Here is an 11,330-nt window from a genome sequence, read left to right on the forward strand (position 1 = left end):
TGATAATGGACAGTTTGAAACCGCGACAGTTCGAAACCAGTCACTTCGCAACCAGTCAATTCAAAGGTATGTGACACTTCGAAACCAGTCATTTTGAAACTATGTGACACTTCGAAACCAATCATTTTGAAACCGGTCATTTCGAAACTACGTGACACTTCGAAGCCAGTCATTTCGCAACCAGTCATTTGGAAACCAGTTAGTTCGAAACGACTGGTTGCGAAGTGACTGATTTCGAAATGTCATGTAATTTCGAAATGGCCAGTTTCGAAGTGACGCGGAGCCTAAAATTTTTTGAATTCTTGAAATTTCCGATTTTCGGATTTACTGGAATTCTGAGATTCAGAAATTCAAAAAATCCAAAAATCGAAAAATTCCAAAATTTCTGAAATTCCCGCAAATTCAAAAATTCTGAAAATTTAGCAAAACCCACGGTGTTCGAAAATCCAATATTCTGAAAATTCCAAAATTCCGAAATTCCAAAAATTTCAAATTTTCGAAATTTACCTTTTATATCCACTATTCACCCGATTCTGTTACACCTCTGGATTACTGTAGTTTGATCTCTCCGCACCTTTCTCTTCCCTTTAACTCCATCCTTTTCTCCTCTCCACTCCCTTAAGCTCCGCCCCTTTCTTGCTCCTAGTACTACTACATTTTTGCAGTAGTTTAGTTCTGTTCTCAGTTTCTATTTGTATTCAGTGTCCGGCTGTACTAAATACACTAATACTAATACATTTTTCACTCTTTGTCTCCTGAACGAATTCTATACATATATATATATATATAAAGAGACGCCACTGGTCACTTCTGTGTTCCATTTCCAAACTTTGAATTCTAATTCATTCAACACTTGGGCGTTTTAGGTTCAAAATTAACAGAAATTCAGAAATTTGAAAAATTCCATAATTCCAACATCTCCAGAAAATTTCAGAAATTTGAAAAAATCCCAAAAACACCAAAACTTCCTTTTTCACTTTTAAGAACCTTTTACCCAGAATCGCAAGTTTAGAGTGCTTGAAATTCAATTCTAGATTACGCAATTATCCTATTTTCAGCCTTTTTATTCTATTTCTCATTCTGAAAAAAGAGAAGAAGTGATGATGGAATAAAAGAAAAAAGAGTATGTGGGAGGTAAAAAGAGTTAGGAACGCTTCTTTTTTTTTTTTGAAAAACAAGTTTTATCTGTTCATTTTATTTCCTTCCGTTCCTTGTTCTAAAAAGGATCGGAGAGCAAAAGTTGTGACTCTTTTTTTCTCTTTTTTTTTGGTATTTTTGGAAATTTTCGGGGTCCGCGACATTTCGAAACATGTCATTTCGAAACTGCGTGACACTTCGGCAACAGTTATTTCGAAACCAGTCATTTCGAAACCGCGACACTTCGAATCCCGTCATTTCAAAACCAGTCATTTCAAAACCAGTCGTTTCGAAACCGCGACACTTCGAATCCCGTCATTTCAAAACCAGTCATTTCAAAACCAGTCGTTTGGAAACCGCGTCACTTCGAATCCCGTCATTTCAAAACCAGTCAATTCGAAACCAGTCGTTTCGAAACCGCGACACTTCGAACCCGGTCATTTCGAAACCGGTCATTTCAAAACCAGTCGTTTCGAAACCGCGAAACTTCGAATCCGGTCATTTCAAAACCAGTCATTTCGAAACCAATCGTTTCGAAACCGGTCATTTCGAAACCAGTCATTTCGAAACCGCGACACTTCGAACCCGGTCATTTCGAATCCAACCATTTCAAAACCAGTTATTTCTAAACCAGTCGTTTCGAAACCGGTCATTTCGAAACCGGAAAAAACACGGTCACGTAAAAATTTTGCAGTTTCGAAATGACCGGTTTCGAAGTGTTGCGGTTTCGAAGTGTCGCGGTTTCGAAGTGACGCGGAGCCATAGGATTTTTCAGTTTTTCAATTTCTGTAATCTCTGAATTCTTCTAGCATTTCCAAAGTCATAAAATTCAAAAATGTCATGAAAATTTGAAATTCCCCTCTCCCGAAAACATGAGGTTACGGCTCATAAAATTTCAATTCTTCGGGACCCCGAAAATGGAAATGTCAGCCTTTCTGAATTATTCATTTTTATGTTCCTGAAAATTTTAAATTTGAAGTTCGCGGTCTTTTTTGTATTGTCTGAATAATTCGTCGGTCGAAAATCGCCGACCGACCACCGTCGGAGCTGATCGGTCGGTCGGCGCGCTTTGCCGTCCGCTTGATCAGGCCGGCCGGCTGTTGGTCGGCTCGGTCGGTGGTCGGGCTGAATTTCCTTACTTGAAATTTTGTAAACTTCCATTTCTGGTTTTTCAGAATTTTCAGAATTCTGGAAGTTTCTATTCCGCTTGGACTTTTTTTTTCGAAAAATTCTGAAAAACAAAAATGATAGTAAAATGATGATGAGAACCAAATAAACCAGAAAAAAAGAAAATGAGGGAAAACAACGGAAAAATGTGAGAAATTTTTTTCTCCGAACACCATCTACAGATAAACAACAACAAAGTAATTTCTGGGATATATACTGGAAAAAAACATTCTGAAAAATGTATACATCTTCTCAATTACTCTCTTTTTCTAGTTCGAAAAATTGGATTCCGAGTTTTTTGACCCAAAAAAATCCAAGAAGTCCAATTTCCCCACTTCCTCATCATAATTTTTTTCTTCTCAAAAATGCAAATTTCTTCCTAGAAATCACATCATTCAATCTCTAAAAAATCCAAAAAAGATCTCAATTTTTTCCTTCCGGTCTCGCCAATTTCCATAAAACTCGTCTGATTTCCATTTTTTCTTCTTCTTCTTCCCCGGATGAAATTAATATTCAAATATTCCGTTTTTTTTTGCCACGCCTACTGTAGTCCGGAAAGTTTTATATTTCTATTTTTTTTCCATATTTTCAGGGGGGTAACAACCTAAAAAGTCCACCAGTTTCAAAAAAATGGTGGTCACCCAGATTACTGTACCTGTGGAGTTTGTTTATGTCGTCGGAGCAGCCATGTTGTCGGCGTTTGTCGTAGTTGGAGCAGCAATTTATAAGTGAGTTATGGATTTTGATTTTCAGCGAATTTCTAAAAAATAAATTGAAAATTTCTGTTTTCGGTCAATTTTGAGCCATTTTAAGGTTATTTTTAAAAACCTTTTAGAATTTTCTAAACTAAGTTTTAAAGCATATTCAGTCTTCTGAATTTCTGAATTTCTGATTTTCGGAATATTCGAAATCCTGAGTTTCTGAATTTCAAAACTTAAACAATTTCTTCAGAATGCGCAAACCAGTGGATATTGATGAATTGGATTGTGAACAAACCGCCCGTCTCTTCCGACCGGAAGTTTTGGCACCAACGTTGACAGTGGATACGGAATCCCGTAAAGTTCAGCCAAGTCTGAAAGCGAGACTCTCTCAAAGTATCAATCCGTGGAAGACATCTGTGAGTTTAAAAATCTACAGTACCTTTTCAGTTGATTTTCGGCCATTTCGGCCATTTTCAGGGCTCTGGATCTCGGCTGTCAAGATTTCGATCATTTTGAAAATTTTGAATGGGTCCAAATATCCAAAATTCTCAAAAATTCCAAAAAATTCTGAAAAGTTTGAAAACTCAGAATATTCAGAAATTCAGAAATTCAGAAATTCAGAAATTCAGAAATTCAGAAATTCAGAAATTCAGAAATTCAGAAATTCAGAAATTCAGAAATTCAGAAATTCAGAAATTCAGAAATTCAGATCCGAAAAAATTCAGATCCGAAAATTCAAAAAAAAAACAAGAATCCTCAAATTCCAAAAACTGCAGAAACTCAAAAATCCAAGTGTCCAAAATTCCAAAATTCCCAAAAATTCTGAAAAATTTCAAAATTCAGAAATTTTCAAAAACTCTAAAAATTAAAGTTCCCAATCTTTCAGATTATTGACCAGTTGCGTCCAGAGGTGGTCAGTGAGTATCGTGGACGTATCAACTTCTCGATTGCCTTCGAAAAAGAGTGCTCAACCCTCCACGTCCATTTGATGGAGGCTGTGGACCTCCCAGTCAAGGATTTCACTGGTCCGTAACTTTTTTAGATCTGAAAATTTTGATTTTGAAATTAAAATTCTGAGTTTTAGAAGTTGAGACCTTCAAAATAGTTCTAAATTTGACTATTTTGGGTAGAAAATTACTAGAAATTCATTTTTTGAAATTTTGAAAATTTGCTTTTTTGAAACTTTGAAAATCAATTTCTGGGCTCATGTGATATCAAATCAAAGCTCTTGATCTGAAAATTCTGAAAATTTTATTTTCAGGCTCCTCGGACCCCTACGTCCGCGCCTTTTTGCTCCAAGACCCCGGACAAAGTGAGCGCAGCAAAGTGCATCGAAGGAATCTCAATCCAACGTTCAATGAGACTTTGAGCTTTAGAGGTACGGTAGTTTTTGAGGGAAGATTCTGCGGGGAACTTAAATTTTCGGCTCATTTCGGGAAAAAATAGAGTTGAGTGGGTTAAAAATGGGAAAAATGGATCGAAAAAATTTTCGAAAAAAAACTGGTTTTTTCGAAATTTTGAAGTTTTAGATATTTGGAATTCTTGGATTTCATGTTTTTTCTGCTATTTTTAGTTTTTTGAACTATTCCTGAATAGCTTCATTCTGCTCTGACTCATCTGTGAAATTCAAAAACTTCGTCCTATTTCAAGAAAATTACGAAATTTGAAAAAAAAAATTTTTGCTCATCATACTTTTTCTATTCAAGTCAAAGATAAGTAAAGACGTCATAGATGTATGTATACATACATATTTTACGTAATTGTGTGCTCTTTTTCTTGCTCTCTCTCTCTCCTCCAATTAGCCCCTTTTTCATATTTGTCCTCTTATTTTTACGTTATTTATGCAAACTTCTTGTTCCCTTTTCCCGAAAAGTCTAAACAAGGATTTTTTGAAATTGTATCTTTAGTAAAGTTATCTGCAGTTTAAAAAAAAAAATAATTTTCAGAAGATTTTTTTTAATGGTAAATTTCGTTTTTGGTGCATCCACTCAGATTTTTGGGCTTAACTCTAGTTCTAAAAATGTTAAAATAAAACTAATTAGATATTCAGATTCAGCACAAAATTTCACATCGAAATGACTTATTTACCAACTTTTGCATTTTTGGCTCAACTGGGTAGAGGGGTGACTGGCGATCTAGAGGTCAAGGGTTCAAACCCCTACGGGGGTAAAATTATTGAAATCCTTTTTTGAAAGAGTTTCGAGCAGTTTTGGAGAATTTTGAAACTCGAAAACGTCAAGTTTTCGAAATTTAAAATTTTTGAGAATCCCAACACGGTGCATCCACCCAGATTTTTTGAAATTATCTCGAGTTCCAAGAATTTTAAAACAAAATGGTTTGCATATTCAAAATCAGCACAAAATTTCACATCGAAATGACCTATTTACCAACTTTTGCATTTTTGGCTCAACTGGGTAGAGGGGTGACTGGCGATTTAGGGGTCAAGGGTTCGAACCCCTGTGGGGTAAAATTATTGGAATCCTTTTTTGAAAAGTTTTGAAAAGTTTTGAGCGGTTTTTGATGCTTAAAATCTCTTATTTTCAAGTCTTTGAAGATCCCGACATGGTGCATCCACTCAGGTGCTTCAAATTATCTCGAGTTCTGAAAGCGCTGGAACAAAACTAATCAGATATTCAAAATCAGCACAAAATTCTGCTTCTAAATAACATATTTACCAATTTTTGCATTTTTGGCTCAACTGGGTAGAGCGATGACTGGCGATCTAGAGGTCACGGGTTCGAACCCCACCTGAGTCAAATTTCTTTGTTTTCTGTTTTTCGCAGTTTTCAACGTATAGAAGTTTCTAGAAAGCTTGTTTAGATTCATTTTGTTTACTAGGTTGCCAGGGAGCCTCTTAATTTTTTCAAATCGAATTTCATCAAAAAATAAATAAAATTTGTGTCTGATTTCATAGGGCAAAACAGAGAATTGTAGTCTTTTGAGGAAATTAGATTTTTCGAAAGAAATTTCTAGAATAAATTGGATTTTCTGATCAAAAATTTTATTTTTTGCCAATTTTTTCGAAAAAAAAAATTAGAAAAAGTATATTAATCCTTCTTTCTATACAAATCTGACACTTTTCTCATTGCTCATATTTTTTTTTCTCCTCCCGAGAGTGATCAAGATTAATCTCAAATATCAAATTACCCCAAATATTTTCTATTCCCCTCAAGAATTAGTTTTCCCCTACTTCCTATTATTATTCAAATCTAGTTTTTCTTGTTTTTGCCCAATAATTCTGATTCCCGGTCCCTTAAGATTGTCTAGACCCTATTTACTTGGAACCCTAACCCTCAATTTTGAGTTTTTCAGCTTTAATAATCTTTTTAAACTGCTTAAAACACTTTCAAAAAAGTATTCCATCAACTTCACCCCACGCGGGTTCGAACCCCTGACCTCTAGATCGGTAGTCTACCCAGTTGAGCCAAAAATGCGAAAATTGGTAGATAGGTCATTTCGATGTGAAATTTTGTGCTGATTTTGAATATCTTTTCAGTTTTTCTCTGGGGTTCTTAGAACTCGAGATAATATGAAAAACCTAGGTGGATGCACCAAAAACGGAAATTTTGAAAATACCAAAAGCAAATCCACCAGAATTTGTAGTTTTACAGCTTTAAGGTTTTTCAAAAACTGTTTAAAACACTTTCAAAAAGGTATTCCATCAACTTCACCCCACGCGGGTTTGAACCCGTGACCTCTAGATCGCCAGTCACCCCTCTACCCAATTGAGCCAAAAACGCCAAAGTTGATAAATAAGTCGTTTCGATGTGAAATTTTATGCTGATTTTGAACATCTATTTGGTTTTGTTCTAGCATTTTTATAACTCGAATTAATTCTAAAAATCTGAGGGGTGCACCAAAAACGGAAATTTTGAAAAATAACAAAAAAATTCCCAAAATGTGAAGTTCTTAAACTTTGAAAGTATCTAAAACTGTCTAAAACGATTTCAGAAAAATATTCCACTAATTTTACCCCGCGCGGGTTCGAACCCATGACCTCTAGATCGTCAGTCACTCCTCTACCCAGTTGAGCCAAAAATGCAAAAGTTGGTAAAAAGGTCGTTTCGATGTGAAATTTTGTGCTGATTCTGAATATATATATATATTTTGTTTTGTTCTAGCATCTTTAGAACTCCCGATATATTGGAAAATCTGAGGGGGTGCACCATGTCGAGATTCCCAAAAACTTGAAATTTTGAAAATCACAGTTTTCAAGCTTAAGGAATTGTTGAAAACAGAAATAAAGAGGCTCCTGGCTGAAAAATGCAAAACACAAAAAGCGAAAAAAATTTTACCCCGCGCGGGTTCGAACCCATGACCTTTAGATCGGCAGTCACTCCTCTACCCAGTTGAGCCAAAAATGCAAAAATTGGTAAATAGGTCATTTCGATGTGAAATTTTGTGCTAATTCTGAATATCCACTTTATTTTTCACTGGTGTTGTTAAAACTCAAAATAATTCAGAAAATCTGAGTCGAAGCAACATGTCGAGATTTTCAAAAAATTTAGAAATTCCTGGTTTTCTCATAAAATCACAAATAAAAATATCCATTTTCCCACGATAATTCTAGGAAAAAAGGTTTTTTTCGGCTCTAAAATGCGAAATTAAATTTTTCGGAATCGTCAAAAATTTCAGAAAATCTCCAAAAAAAAGCTAAGTGAGCCATGAATTAATGATTTACGTCTCCTCTTCCCCTTTTTTCTTTTTTAAGGACATAAATAGAAAAAAGGAAGAGGGACCACTCTTTTTTTTTCAAGTGCGTTCATGATCTATAATCATTTAACGGTCATGGTTAATTAGTATTTTGCTAGTAGTCGGAGACTTTTTTTAGTCATTTTTTTCTTCAGAGATCTCTTTTTGGAATTTTTAGAATATTTTGAACATTTGGAATTTTCGAATTTTTAGAATTCGGGAATTTTTGAAAAATCAAAACTTCTGAATTTTTGAATTTTCGAACTTCAGAAATTTTTAGAGTTTTAAACTTCAACTCTCTAATGTTTAAGATTTCAAAATGTTGTAACTTTTTGCACATTTTCTTAGAAAATCTCAAAAATTCCAATCTTCAAACTTTTTCGGATTTCGGCTTTTCACATTTTTTCCTCAAAAGTAAAACGGATGAAAAATTAATGAGAAAATGAAGATTTTGAAATGAGTAGTAGGAAAAATCCACCCTCAACTTTTTCTGAATTTTTGGAATTTTTTGTGTGTTTTAGGATTTCGTAACGTTTCTTTTTTCGAAATGTTTCCTAAATTCTAATTTTTTCTCCTCCACAGTTTACCGTAAAACCTGTAATAGAAGGGCCCCCATGCTGTCAAGTTTGAGCTTGATTATCTCGACTCCTATGAAAGATATCAAAAATCTGTCAACTGATAAAATTTAGCTCATATTATGATAAACATTTCATCAGTTAGCAAAGTTTTGTTATCTTTGTCAGGAACCGAGATAAATTGGCTAAAATTTGAAAGTCAGGAGGCCCTTCTATTACAGGTTTTACGGTAATAGAAATTTGTTGAAACGCTATTTTTCGATAAAAATCTCGCTAGATTTTGGTGAAATTGGCAGATTTTCATGAATTTTGAACGAATCTTCGTCGAGATTTTCGATGCTAAATTTCGGGGAAAAAACTGACCGGAAAAATAGAAGGGACCCCTCTAATTGAAGGGCCCTTGTAACAGAAGAGCCCTTCAGAGGTACCTTGGAAAAATAGAAGGACCGGCTCTTCTAATACAGGTTTTACGGTATCCACTTTCTTGGTTTTTTCTAGAAAAAAAAGTCAAAAACCTGGAAAAAAATTTCTTTGTTTTCTCACTAAACCAAACACAAGATGTACATTTTCGCACGAAAATTCTGGAAAAATTGTTGTTTGGGGTCTAAAAATAATTTTTATTTCTATAATTCCTTTTTTTCTAGAAATTCAGAATTATCAATTTGATTTTAAAAAATGATTTCATTCTTTTTCCTTTTTCAATAATCAAATTGCGCCAAAAAAAAAAGAAACCGGATATTGAATTTTTGTCTGATAACGAAAATTTTAGTTTATCGTCTAAACTTGAGCTTTTTTTACAATTTTGAACATTTTCAAGACGATTTTTAACCTTTGAAACTTTGTTTTGAATTTATAAATTTTTCAAAAAACCAAAAAAAGGGAGACAAGTTTTTTGCCCCGAGGGCTTGGGTCCCACGAATATTAGATGAGCAAGAGTTCTTCTTTTTTTTTTTGGAAAAATTGTTTTTCAAATTTTTCCTTTATATTCGAAAAAATTCGAAGTCTTATTGGCTCATCTTGATGTCGCTATTTTGAAAAAAATACGAAAAACTTTTCAAAAATTAGGTTTTTTTGAGAATCCCAACATGTTGCACCCACCCAGATTTTTGGAATTATCTCGAGTTCTAAAAACGCTAGAGCAAATCGCTTTACATATTCTGAATCAGCGTAAAATTTTACATCGAAATGACTTATTTACCAATTTTGGCATTTTTGGCTCAACTGGGTAGAGGTATGACTGGCAATCTAGAGGTCAAGGGTTCAAACCCCTACGGGGTAAAATTATTGAAATCCTTTTTTGAAAGAGTTTCGAGCAGTTTTGGAGAATTTTGAAACTCGAAAACGTCAAGTTTTCGAAATTTAAAATTTTTGAGAATCCCAACACGGTGCATCCACCCAGATTTTTTGAAATAAATCGAGTTCCAAGAATCCTAGAACAAAATGGTTTGCATATTCAAAATCAGCACAAAATTTCACATCGAAATGACCTATTTGACATTTTGGCTCAACTGGGTAGAGGTATGACTGATGATCTAGAGGTCACGGGTTCAAACCCACCTGCGGTAAAACTTGTTTTTTGTTTTTGATATTTTTACGACATTCTTGACCTTCTTTTTCAATTTTTTTTGCTCTCTCTCTCTCTCTCCTTCGTCTCTACAGTAATCCTCTCTCTACAGTAATCCTCTAGAATTTATGGACATCTTTTCTCTCCTATCCCCAACACGTCGTCATCGTAGTGGTATCCCAGGAGGATCACCCAGATCTTCTCCCAGACATCATCACAACCATCATCATCATCGCTCAGTGAGCGTTGAGCCTCATGACGTCACTTATTCAACGAAACATCTTCTGACTCCTCCGATGACACCAAGTAGTCGAACTAGTAAGGGTCATAACTTTGGAATGGGGAGTATTGGCTTGAAAATTAATTGAAATTTGAAATGAGAATGTCTAGAGCTTCAAAATGATACCCAACATGCATAGGTTTGAAAAAACTGGAATATGAAAAAAAAGGGTCGGAGTCTAGAGACACCAAGTAGTTGAACTAGTAAGGGTCATAAATTTGGAATCAAAAATCTGATATGGAAATTTCAAATATTTTTGAGTTTGTGAGGTTTAGAGCTTCGAAATAATACCCAACAAGCCTAGGTTCAAAAAAATTGGTATCCGTGAAAAGGAGGCGGGGTCAAAATTTCAAAAAAAAAATTTTTTTTTGAAACCCTGTCATGAGTATACTCATTTCAAAGCTCTCAACGAGCTGAATCCATTATTGATCCTTATTTTCCAAAATATCGATTTTCCAGAACACTAGATTCCAATATGCTGAGGTTCTGCTTTTTGGAATCTGGGAAAAAGGGGAGGAGCCTAAAATTTTTTTTTGAAACACATACATGAGTATACTAATTTTGAAGCTCTTGATGAGCTGAATCTATTTTTGTCATCCATTTTCAAAAATATTGATTTTCCAGGACACTCGATGAAGAAACTCCACGACATGACGCTGGTGCTCCAAGTCATGGACTATGACCGATTCTCGTCCGACGATCCGATTGGAGAAATTTTACTTCCGTTGAAACATGTGAAATTTGAGAATAGTCCGGTTTATTGGAAACATTTGCAACGGCCGACCGTTTCGAAGGTACGGTCCAAATTTTTGAAAAAAATATTTCAAAAAAAAAAGAAATTTCGAACATTAAGAACAAATTATTTAAGACGATTTTAGATAATTTGAAAAATATTTCCAAAAAATTGACATTCCCAACTTTTAGGATGCCTGCGGAGAAGTGATGATCTCATTGTGCTACTTGCCAAACTCTGGAAAGATTACTGTATCGATAATCAAGGCTCGCGACTTGCACTCGAAGGATCGGACTCGGCATTATGGTAAGAAATTTTTTTAGGACCCAGGACCCAGGACCCAGGACCCAGGACCCAGGACCCAGGACCCAGGACCCAGGACCCAGGACCCAGGACCCAGGACCCAGGACCCAGGACCCAGGACCCAGGATAGAGATCCAGGGATCCAGGGATCCAGGGATCCAGGGATCCAGGGATCCAG

At 35.2% G+C, this 11,330-nt stretch overlaps 1 protein-coding gene across 1 annotated transcript; it reads left to right on the plus strand.

Annotated features, from left to right (window-relative positions):
- Positions 1 to 1,309: 1,309 nt before the first annotated feature.
- Cbr-snt-6 lies at positions 1,310 to 11,282 on the plus strand (the record flags this gene model as incomplete). Its single annotated transcript, XM_045243120.1, is given in 8 exon segments — positions 1,310 to 1,845; positions 2,917 to 2,961; positions 3,256 to 3,421; positions 3,892 to 4,030; positions 4,267 to 4,383; positions 10,741 to 10,910; positions 11,041 to 11,155; positions 11,173 to 11,282. 8 exon segments carry the CDS (start codon positions 1,310 to 1,312, stop codon positions 11,280 to 11,282), a joined length of 1,398 nt encoding a protein of 465 aa, XP_045091297.1.
- Positions 11,283 to 11,330: the final 48 nt, after the last annotated feature.

Source organism: Caenorhabditis briggsae (assembly GCF_000004555.2).
Source record: "Caenorhabditis briggsae complete genome, chrII, whole genome shotgun sequence".
Classification (NCBI taxonomy): Eukaryota; Metazoa; Nematoda; class Chromadorea; order Rhabditida; family Rhabditidae; genus Caenorhabditis; species Caenorhabditis briggsae.